The sequence below is a fragment of the Triturus cristatus genome, chromosome 12 (genome assembly GCF_964204655.1).
Source record: "Triturus cristatus chromosome 12, aTriCri1.1, whole genome shotgun sequence".
Classification (NCBI taxonomy): Eukaryota; Metazoa; Chordata; class Amphibia; order Caudata; family Salamandridae; genus Triturus; species Triturus cristatus.
In genome coordinates, this window is record NC_140595.1 from 139048342 (window position 1) to 139060700 (window position 12359).

Genomic DNA, 12359 nt, shown 5'->3' on the forward strand with positions numbered 1-12359 from the left:
GGGACTCAACCTGGAGAATGAGAGTTCCCAGATAAAATCTGGCTAGATAATCAAGGATCCAGAAAGAGAGTCGAAAGTTAAAAATACCTACAGGTATACCCAAAGAGTTCCTTTATTCGTGGGGTACCACACTACCAGGGGGTGGTTCGGCGCCAACGATGAAGCATTTAATGGTAAAGTGAGTGAGGTGTCTACTGCAGTATCTTTGGATACCCGAGTGGTACTAGGAAGCGGAATTCTCTTTGGAAAGGGTCCATATCTTTTCTTTTTCTATTTAGCCCAGTTGCTCTTGCGTGTGAATAGCCATTGTACTCTACCTCATCCAACAGAGAGGTGGGTTATCCTACTCTGTAGCGTGGCTCATAGTGTGATGTGGAAACCCTCCCACTCTTGCTCTGGAGGAGAACCAAAGCAAATGTGTGCTTGCTACAAGAATCGGTCAAACTTCAGCTTCAACTTACGAGAGGTCCTGCTGCGATTATCCCACCACCGTGGGAGCAGCGGCTGTTCATCGATAGCTTGTACTGTAGGGCATCTGTCAGCTTGTTTACAATTCGCTCCTGTACGGCTTCAGACACATCCTGCAAGACACAGTGACAGTGCTGACATTATTTGTTTGGTGTTAAACACCACAACTGAGTTTCTCTGTGCTAGAGAGGTTTTTTTAAAATACCTCTTATTGAATGCCAATCTTATCCTGTGACTTCCTTTGAAAAATTAACATAGAAGAAATTCATTCCACATTACAATCTGCACTCCGCACAGCTGCCTATACATGTTCATCAAGGGATTTCACAACATATAGAGTAGCTAGGAGAAGCAATTAGGGATAAGAGGTCTTACGTGTGCCACAATGTGGTCTCATTTAAATTCCTCTATGACAAATGTTTCATTTAAAGTGGTGGCAAAATACATACCTCTAACACACCGGTAGAGCTTAAGGTCTTTGAAAAAGATTCATTATTAATAGGTGACATGATGAAATCTACAATTATGGCTATTATACAGCTATACTTAAAATATCTTTCTCAACAGAACAGTTGAGACAGAAATAAATAAGCTATAGGTTTAAAAAGTTGAACAGGTAGAAAAAGAGTAGTCAAACATTCCAGAGCTGGGACTGCATTTCTTAAAAAGACTATAACGTAAAGTGTGAAGACAAATAACAGAGTGTTTATTCAACGAGATTTAGACACTAAAAACTTCAGAGTAATTCATTTTGCCTTGTCTGCGCTGCTTTCAGAACAAGAAATTATGGCATTAGATGCTGCAACATATTAGGCCTTCTCTTTTGACAGGGATAAAAATGTAATAGGAATGTTCAATTCAACACCTATTGAGGTCTAAATGTATTCAAAATTAAGGAAATGCCTCATTTTGTATGGCCACCCCCAACATTTCGACTCTGATTGTGCACTGAAGCCTGCTAACCACACCTCAGTGCCTTTGCCTGTGCCCCAACCTTATAATGTGTATGTTTGATTGGCTTACACCCAATTGGCATCGGCTAACTTACTTTTAAGTCCCTAGTATATGGTACTCAGGTACCCATGGCCTGTGAGTTGGAGGGTCACCCCAGGGACCACAGCACTTTTTCAAAAATACTTTATTTCGGCAGCATGCCATAAAGGTTTTCCTCATTCACATCTCAACATCAATACCATAAAAAATAAGTTATTCCAATTAATTATTTCAGCTACTCCAGTTATCTTTAAAAGTTAAAAACCGTTGTGATAAAGCACGCCTCGACTTTTTAAAAGATTAGAATATGATAAAACATATAATACATAATTATAACATCTTTGTAATTAGTTGATATATCAAACTCTATAAAACCCCAATAAGACTTCATGACCTCCGGCCAGCGCTCTTAGCCTGATGTTCCACATGTGTCCCAGAAACTTGGCAGCAGCCCAGGCAAGCACTGGTCTAGCGTCCGATTTTAAAATCCTCATTGCCGATTGGTAGTCTTGTGTGCCCATTTGTCTGCAAAGGGGTTTTAGCAACTTCGATCTAGGCCGTGCGTAAACCGGACTCGCAAACATAAAGTGAGACATGGATTCTGTGTGGTGGTTGTACCCAGGGCAATTTGTGTGTTGTTATGCCACCCACTTCGGAAGTCATGCAAGGGGAGGGAGCCCAACCAGAATTGAATATACAGCTTTCTATCAAGCGGCATTAAGATTAGGTCAAAGTAAGGCTCCAAATACCGAGTTTGCTTATGGAGTCTAAATTCCGCCGTTAGTCTCCCCCCGAAGGTTTTCCAGCTGGCTAGCTGTGTGACCCAATCCCAGTAGTGATGTTTGATTTTGCTTTGGAGTAACAGGGATATACTAGGGTTGTCCCATTCTTCCTTTAGCCCTATGTCTGTTAGGAGCCTCTTTTTATTGCTCAGCCAGCTAATCTCATTGTTTTTGTCAAGGCGGGTTACTTCTATCAGGGCATTTGTGTAAGAGGAAAGTTCCGGGACTGCTCTGATTCTAACCCAGAGCAACAACAGTCGGAGCTTAGCAATATCATTAATCGGTCTACTGCCCATATCGAACATTAAAGGATGAAGTGGGGTTCTCTGGGGTAGCGATACCAAATTCCTAAAAAATTTGTGCTCAGATTTAGTAAGGTCATCTAAGTTGTCAGAACCCCACAGTTCTGACCCATACAGTGCACAATTAACTGCCTTTGCTTCATTGACTTGTAGGGCCGCGGCTACTGGTTTGCTTGCTGACAGTCGGTGTTCCTTTCCTAATACCTCTAGTATGAGTTTGTGTTTCAGGGTCATCTTTGGATGTGGAAACTCCAGGACATTCTCTTGGAGAGTTTATTGCCTAGATATTCAAACATGTCCACTCTTTCTAGCGGCACCTCTCCCAGTGATGGTCTGCCCCTATAAGATTTATAGGGGTTTAAGGTCATAAATTTGGTTTTGGTGGTGTTTATCGATAGACCTCACATATCACAAAAGCATTTGAATCTGTCTAAGAGTAACTGGAGCCCGCTCAGGGTTTTGGACACCAGCCGATTATCTTCTGCGAAGAGGACGGTCGCAATGTTTTCCCTGCCTTAAGTTGGAGCATCAGCAGGCTTTAGGGAGAGAAATCGTACTATGTAATTCACGTTTAATTAGAAAAAGCGTAGGCACTAGTACTCCTCACTGCCATACTCCCCTACCAACGGGGACTGGATCTGTGAGTTGCCCCTGAGTACCCCATCTCACTCTGGATAAATTGTCCTCATGTAACCTTATGACTAAGTTGAGAATTTCGTTTGAAATTCCCATAGCTTTGAGTACCTGCCACAACTTCTGTCTTGGGATTAGATCAAACGCTGTCTTCAGACCGATAAAGGCTAAGGCTATGTATAGGCTACCCTTGCCAATAAACACAATTTTTCCAATAAAGATGGGGAAGGAGGAACACCTGATCGCCTGTCCCAGTTTTTTCCCTAAAGCTAGCTTGGAGAGGAGTTAAAATGGCGTTTTCGTCAGCTCACATCTGTATTTTCTGTAAAAGCGCCTGACAAAATACTTGAATTGCGTCAATTAGGCTAATGGGCCTATAGTTACAGGGGATGTATCTAGTCCCCTTTTTGTGTAGGGGAACCACTTCGGCTGCTCGCCATGAACTCGGGATCAGAGGACCTTTTGCAATGGCGTTCAAGAGCAATACAATGTACTGGGCCCAAGTCGAGCTGTCTAATAGAAAAAGTTCCCCTGGTATACCATCGGGACCTGAGGCTGTTGACTGAACTATTCTACCAATGGAGACTTCCATATCCTTAATGGAAAAGAGGTCAATGCCGGCTGTTATGAAAACTTCTCTGGACAGTGGTGGTATGGCGTTGTCTTGATAGAGTTGGTGGAAGTGGTCATACCAGGCAGATGCTGAAATGAAGTTTGGAGGAGATTGTGCTCAGGCTTCGTCACTCCACACAATTAATGCCCAAAACATCTTTGAGTCCCTTCATTCACAGGCCTCCTTAATTTGCTGTCAGTGTGAATCATCCCACTCTCTTTTGGCTTTTTGTAGAGATGACTTGTATTTCATCCTCGGAGCACTAATATATCCTCGATCTTTGGATTTAATTGCCTTCGATAGTTGGAATGGAGAGGCTCTACACTCTTTGTTGAACCAAGTTGTGGGATCCCTTTTGATGTTCCCGGGTGCTGAGCGATTCCTTTCTACAATAAAGTATGAGCCAAGTTGCTTAAAGAGTTCTGTATGGGCACTTGTTACCTCAGCTGACCCTCCTATTTTCTCAGATAACAGCTCTAATTTGGCCAAGCCTTCCAACAGGTCTTTGTGCACCCCAAAGAGTTTTCCTTCATGGACGATTATCTTATGCCACTTTAGGCGGCGTTGGTCATTAGATGGCTAGACTTCCTTTGTTAGTTGGTGGACCGCGTACTGTGTTTTAGGTACCCCCCAGGTCGATCTTATACTTAGGCTGAGTGGATTATGGTCACTATCTAGGGTTTCTTCCACTAACATATCAATGACTTCACCCCTAAGCTTTAGATCTATCATGATGTAATCGATTTGGCTCAGGCTGTTTACCCTATTGAAAGTATGAGCGCCTGTTCTGTCTTAGTTAGTCCTTCCATTTGCTGCTCTTAGCCCAAACTCTAGGGTTAGGGGTTTTACTTGAAGTGCTACTTGGGACCATTTCTTGATCGGAGGGAGATCAAGTGGGGGGACAGACCACTCAACATCTTCCTCGCTTGACTCAGTGACATCGCTCCTGTCTAGGGGTTCAAATGTAACATCCAGATCACCTGCTATCAGCAATTGATTGTGGATGGATCTTTTGTCCAAAAATTCTTCTAGTTGTTTGATAGTAGCAGATGGACTACGCCCCCTTGTTCCTCGAGCTTATATGTTGTAGATATCTATGGATTTACCTTTGCGACCCTTCAAGCAAATCCCTATTAGTCTGGGCTGTCTGAATGGAGGAGTTTAATCTTGCAGCTCAGGGATATTTTGACCCAGATTAACAACCCCCCTGCTGGACGATCTTTCCCTGTTGAAACTGCAGGGCAATAGTAGCTAACATACCCTGCCTTATGTGTTGGAGCTAAGCACCATGTTTCTTGCAAAAGACAAATGCCATGGCCCTCCATAAAGTTGTTACAATGAGGAAGGGTCAATTTTTTACTCATGCCTGCCACGTTCCAGGAAACAAGCCTTAAGATCGCCCCTTGGTCTGGGCAGACATGAGTTGCCTTGTTCAGGCTTTCTATATTTCTGATAATAAGACCCACTGCCCTATCAGGGGCTGCCAGGGTAGACCCCTTGTATTTTGTTGTCCCTCTACTGTTAGTTTCCACTTGACCCACCACCATTGCATAAAGGCCAACTGTCCTCTGTATGTGGGCGGCTTGTAACATATAAATACTCAATCGGGTAATAGTCAACAGTTGCTGGGGTCATATTTGGGAGTCAATCGATTGCTCCTGTGGTAGTGGCCTGGCTGGGACAATTGATTGTGTGTGGACGATTTGCTATTGCCTGGCCCATAGGCATGTGTCCCTTGAATTGGATGGTGGATGTACCGGTTAAGCAAGTTCTAATGTCGAGAGATATCAAATTTTCGACCAAGTCTCCACTTTTTAGCAACAGCTCTATGCTATCAACAGAGGAGTCATGAGACTTATGTTGCCTTGCCCTTAATTTATCATCTCTTATGTGTGATCGGTGCCCCCTCACATGTCTGATCCAATGTATTGCTTTGTTTATTAATGATCCCTCTCCCTCATACCTGATCGAACTTGCTGATTTGGGTACGTTTGCCATAAAAATTGTGTTGTGGAGCATGTTCTTTGGGCTCGCCTTCTGTGTGTCAAGATGGCTTCCTGTCTTACTTGGTACAGCCCCCTTCCGCTGATTTTAGTTGTGCGCCTCAGTAGAATCCGAACCTAACCTTGGAGTCAGTGTAAGTTTTTCTTTAAAACATCTCATGTCGAGTAACCCCTGGATCTGGCCCTGGCTTACGTGAAGAAACTCTCATCTGGTGAGTGTAGGGGGGACCAATCTGGATTTAGGGGATGGCTGGATAATCTGTAGCCTATAGATTAGTTTATTAACCTGGCTTGGGTTGCTCAAGTATTTACAAAAGCTACAGCTAACTTCCAGAAGCTGTTTCACTATCCCTGTTAGTTCGTCTATCATTGATTTCAAGGCCCCCACCTCCAACCTAAGCTCACGAATGACCTGGTCGTCGTGCTTTCCAGATGTCTGCAGAGCTATTATAGATGTTCCTGGGGCCGCCATTGTTGGATGCACAAAGGCGTATTGGGGGGGTTTGGACATATCTAAAAGAGGGAAGAACCGGTTGCTACAGGGGAAGTCTGTTGCAAGTACACTTGAGGAATCTTGATCAAGCGATGCAGGTATCGCACCTTTGTATTTTCTACTGTGTGAGGGCTTGATACAGGCCTCTTGGATGTGGTCTTTCTAAACATTTTAGGAATGACTGGCATAATACTGGAACTTGTTTTTGTATTTAGCATGTGGAGGCTTGTAATAGGGCAGGAGGCAACAACTTGGGGTTCTAGAATGTCCTTGCATTCGACCAAAAGAATGTCTATGCAGTTGAGCATGCAGTTACTACCAGCATGTATAGAGTTTTTTCTCACTTTTTCCCCTCTCCTGGATGCCCCTGCCACTCCACCCACCGTAGCTTTTCGTTTACCCATTTAGCAATTATTAGCAAGCGGAATACTCAGATACGAGAAGAGATGCCTCTTTCTAAAAGTCACAACTTGTAGGACTCGTCAATATACTTCAGACAGTACCATTATGTCTTGGCTTCCAGGCGTAAAAGGCTTAGAGGGGTGGCCCAGCCCAGTCTCTTTTGGGCTCTGACGGCCGTGGGTGGGCCCATCCTTGGCCCGGGCTTAGCCCGAGGTGTGTCCCACGCTGTGGGGCGCAGCCTGTAGATTTATGGCGCTCCTGTGCCTGAGAACAGCTTGGCCCCTCCTACCAGCAGTCTAGGAGATGGAGTCTCCCTGAGGGAAGGATGATTGTGTGTCCCGCATCACTGATTGTGCCACCCTGTGTGTGACAGAAGTAAAACATGGCTCCTAGTCTGCCGCTGCAGACTGGAAGGGCAGTTTTGAATTGCTAACTCTACTTTGCCATTTAAAGTCATGGCAAAGCCAGGACCTCCTTTTTGAGGTACATAAGTCACACCTCAGGGAGGCCTAGTGAGTCCATGGCAGGGTGTTGCATATTATAAAGTGGAATATGTGTTTTACATGTTCCAACAGTAGACACCCACAATTGTCATTTTTACTGTGGAACAGGCTAGTAGCCCCATTGTTGGGTGCCGCCCACCACTGGAAAGTCCTGCAACAGCAGCACTGCTAACTTCTGCTTGGAACTACCAAAGTTGATTCTGTACGGTCTCAAACAACTCGTTACACTAAGCCCGACTTGATGGGGAAGTCGAAATTAATGTAGCTTGTTGCAGTGTGAAACTTTTATGAATTCGCCACTTTGTTGCCCTAATCCCAATGGACATTCACGATTGCAAATGGGGTCAGTCCTTGAGACAGCCTTCTGCCCTCCTGGGGAGACATGCAAACGACTCCCAGGAAAGAATACAATAGTTGCCTGGGGGCGAGAGAGGTGTTACCTCTCCCTTGAATGAAGGAACTCAGGTGCTAGCCCAAAAGGCAAGCTTTAAAGGTGAAGCCTCTTTTAATAAGCAAATAGGGAACACTTGGGGGAGGAGCTGCCCTGTTATTTAAGGTAGACAGGCTGGCACTCGGGCAGGAGAGGGAACACCAGTTGCCAAACTGGTTTTCCAGAGGTGTGTAGCCCCCTTAGTAGCCACAGCTCTGGTTTGGGCCAAGGAGCTGTGGATGCCAAGAAGGGGGTCCCTGCCATGTTGGAAATAGGCAGAATGGTGCATCCTGGGATCGCCAGATGCCACACTTTGCAGGAAATGGTCATCAGGAAAAAGGGAACCTGGTAGCCCATTGATCACCAACCGCAGCATTTTCAGAGGATAAAAAGGGCACCCCTGGTACCTAAAACTCAGATCTAGACAGAGTGGGGAAGAGGACCAAAGAAGAAATGCTCTGTTGCACCGAGAAACCCACAAAGAGAGGCTGCACCAGTGTGGACTGCACCTGCTGAACCTGGGGAATGGACTGTGCCTGCTGTATCCTGCTCATGGAGAAGTCATCCCTGGAGCCCAGCCAAAGCAAGACACTCCAAGGGCCAGTTGGCTGACCTTCTCTTCACCGCAGAGGGCCACAAAACCTGAAGAAGACTGTTGGGGCAAGTTGGTAGCCCAGATCTTTGCACTGCCACCACCCGCCACGTGCAGAACCAGAGTCCAGGATCCGACACTCAAAGTAGCATCCAGGTCTGTTCACTGGCGGGCCCCTCTGCAAGGTAAGTGGAGGGGTCCCCATCCGGACTCATTTAGGAGCTCTCCAGCCAGAGTACTGTGCTGAGGGGGCCCCCTGTAGCGTGGAGGGCCCCGTGCGCCGCAGGAGATGCGGGGGCCTATGTTACGCCACTGGGTCTGTTGAATGGAAGAGTCGTGGGAGTGCAGCTTGGTCGCCCAATTGACAAGTTTTTTGTCCAGGAAAGAATTTGGCTGTAACTGCACGACTGGTAGCCCAGTGGTGGCTGAACTTCTACCAAGACGAAGAGGACTTCGAGGGACATCGACACTGTGATCAGGACTGCCTCACCAGGTTTGTGGAGTGCAAAGTAGCAGTAGGAAGACCCTAATTGACAGCATTGCATCCACAGCATCCTTGAGCATCTTCAGCATCCTGTATCGCTTGCATCAGGACCACTACCGTAGGAACCTATAGCAAAGGGATAATAGTGTCTGAAACTTACTGAAGGCTGCTTGTTCTTCTGAGGTACCTGTTTCTGAGGACCTTGCTGGTCTCCCTGACTAGTTCCTAGCCGGAGTTGGTCGCGTAAAGACCCTAAAAGTAACCAGACTGATACTTACCTACGTTGTTTTTAAAATGTTAATAAGTGCCGAATTTGTCAAATTTGCCAATGCTCGTTCAAGGTTAAGTGAAAAAGTGCATATTTACTAGACATTATATTTGCTGTATCTCCGGAATGATCCGGTGGATATTTTCATTGTAGTTTCTCAAAATACATAAAAATTCAGTCTATTTTTATTAAATTGGTGTTGGATTTCTTGAGTGTCTCGTGTATATCTTCTTCAGTTGTTTTGGTGCTGTTGTTCCTTTGAGTAATCCTTGCTGCTCAGAGTTATGGCTACCCAGGGTTGAGCTTACGGTTTAACAAACAAAATCTACTGTTCCAGAAGGGGTTGGAAAGTGTATCACACAGTGAGGTCACACAACCTACACAATATAATATACACCATTTCCTCACGCCAAATAATTCACAAAATGTTTTCAGCATAGAAGTAAGAATTGCGTGTGAAACAAGAGATCCTTGTATTACACAAAATTCTATTACAATTTTCGCGATATGGATATACGTGTTCATATGCAAATCTAGAGCCTTATGTCTTTATTGTGCATTTTGATTACACAAGATAGGACACATACAAACGAATAAGAGAAACAGGACACAACAGTAGGTTTGTGCATGTGTTAAGGTGATGAAGGAATTGGCCATCATGCCACCTGGATAGTTACGTAGTCTTGAGACGATGGTTGAGATTTGTGGATTTGCAGTTATGTAAACGCCACCAACTTCCAGTAGCTGCAGTAAGTAAAAATTAAGCAGTAGCACTCCCAACAAAATGTCTGATTGCAAGCTACAATACTTAGGTAGTAAATCCTTCAGTGGTAATCCAGCTGATAATGATTTACCACATACATCAGAAATCTGAAGAATTTACATTTTTGTGCACAACTCAAACTCAATCCTATTTAAACAACAAATGGATAACGCTTGTGGCACATTGTACTACCTCCAGTTTTATTTTCTATATCTTCACAAGAAAACATTACAATTTTGATTCAGATTGGTGTGCAAAATGCAATTGAGGGCTCAAGTGTTATTTCTGATCAGCTTTAGAGTTTTCACCAATATGGGTTGAGAGTAAACACAGTTGCAAAGAGGGTTTCCAGACATTATTCCACATATAACTGAAAATTTTGGAATGAGAAAAAACGCGACCCGCTAACTTGCACCAACAGTATTTTACCCAGAGTTTTGTGAGTCATTACTTTCACAGCACTTCAAATGCAACCATTAGTTAGCAAACACACAGTAGAGTCTTTCTATTCAATTGGGAACATTTATGTAAGCTAGAAGAATGACTGAACCGCCTTGATCCTGTTTTCTTTGCCCCGAGCCTTGCACAATGCCCGTGCTACCCAAATATAAGATGGTGGCTTTCAAAAACCTGTGCCGGCAAGCCCAGCTCATCATGGCCCTGTCCAAACACAATGGCTACTAAATATAAATGCAAAGTCCCATTTGAAAAATGTTAATCTCTATCTTTCTAAGACAGCTTGTTCTTCCTGTATTCCAAAGTGATTGTTCTCTTAGCTTGATGACTCCTAGCAACATTATTAAACCAGTCCTCATCTCCCTTTAATGATAGTATGTAGTGCAATTCTAAATGGCTACCTTGGGTGATCCAGCAGTGGGGAAGCAAATGTATTTAACAAGCAGCACATTTTATTAATTTTCTACAAGAGCATGGAGACTGAAGAATATTACATTGTCTAGCACTGCAAAAATCCTTGCCAAATCCTTGTCTGAGTCTGCCTCAATGTTATGTCTTTCACAAGAGCACAGAAGTCCTTCTGAAGGAGCAGTTAATTTTGATGATACAACCATGCAATATGTGATATTTGGAATGAAATTGAAGATTGTCGTATATAAGGGGGGCTGAGCACGGTGGGACGGTGAGACCAACTGATGGTGGGAGGCAGCTAAAATAGACCCAGATATCCCCAGATGTTTTTCATAAATACTTATCGGACTCTTGTGCTAAAGAGTTAGCAAGGTGTACCACATTGTCCGCAGACCCTGGGGAGGTCATCAGTGCTTTTAAAATAATCACAGGCAAAATAAGTGATTTTTTAATCGCCCTGGCCAAGTGTACTGTTAAGCAGTGCCCTAGATGGGTCGATTCTCTTTGTTCTCAGGCGGCAAGGAACTTGCGTGTAGCACTAATTACAAGCCCAAGAGATCCTTTATTGGTGAGATTATGTCGAAAAGAGTATAAATCAGAATTAGCAAGACGTAAATCCACCCTAAAAGATGAATCATGGAGGGAGTTAATCAAAGCCAGCACGCTGAGAGATAGCTCCAGGTTCTAGCCCATAATTAACAGCCCCTTTTTAAGTACCGAGGAAGGTAGTGCTACAGGAGCCCACATAACTGAGGAGGAGTGGGTCCTCCATTTTGAAGCTATGTTTGAGTGCCCCCCGGAATTAAGCTGCCCCCTGTTACGGGTGGCTGGTACACCTGACCTAGTTTTTAGCTCTTCGGAGGTCAAGGAGGGGATAAATGGATTGTCCAGTAACAAAGCCCCGGGACCCAACGGCATCCCCGTTGATCTCTTTCAGTCTGATCCAGCACTTTGGGCGCCGGTTCTTGCTGCCGTTTTAAATGCAGTGATTAGATCCGGCTGTCCTGAGTCTTGGGTGACTTCTGCAATCGTGCCGGTTTTTAAAAAAGGTGACAGAGATAGCACTCACTGCTACCGGCCGATCTCTGTTAGATTCAGTGGTCAAGGTGGCAGGACGAGTGCTCCTGGATAGGCTGACAACCTGGACTGAGGAACATGCGATTTTGTCGGATATACAGTATGGGGCGGTCTACTATGGCCCAGTGTAGTAAAAGAGGCGCTCTTGTGATTTGGCACCCTATGATGACCCTCAACTACCACCATTTTAACTGACTTTAGTGTGTTATTTTGCTCTAGCCTTAATGTAGGACGGTCCTGCATATGCATGCTTCTCTTCTTTCCTGTAATCTTGCTGTCTTTCAGTGGGAGCTGTCACAGAGTAGAACAGTCTTACCAACAACAGAAGGTGTGGGATGTGCATTTGAAGGCGTGAGAGGGAGAGAGAGGTGTGGAATGTACTTTTTGGTTTTGAAATGCAGTGTTGTGAGCGGTGGTGTGCACATGTGCTTGGTATTGTACATTGAGAGATAGAGTATGTGATGCTATAAGCAGTTGTGCAGAAATGTGTATGGTGTTGTTTGGGTTATGTGAATTATGAGGTCTGACTATTGGCTTTGACATGGCCTAATGTCATTCTTGTCTTTTGACTTTGCCTTGCTTATGATTTCTGAATTTTGGCTTTGGCATGGCTTCATGTCATCTTGTTCTTTGACTTTGACTATATATATCTTTCTGATCTCTTGCAGGACGTCCAGTATATCTCA

At 44.5% G+C, this 12359-nt stretch overlaps 1 protein-coding gene across 5 annotated transcripts in view; it reads right to left on the reverse strand.

The window, feature by feature from the left end:
- Positions 1–12359, reverse strand: part of TTC24 (tetratricopeptide repeat domain 24) — a 156897-nt gene that overhangs the window by 26157 nt on the left and 118381 nt on the right. For all 5 annotated transcript variants that reach the window (XM_085638190.1, XM_085638188.1, XM_085638191.1 and 2 more), the window contains one exon: positions 462–581. In XM_085638190.1, coding sequence (XP_085494316.1) covers positions 462–581 — 120 coding nt within the window. The remainder of the gene's footprint in view (positions 1–461; positions 582–12359) is intronic.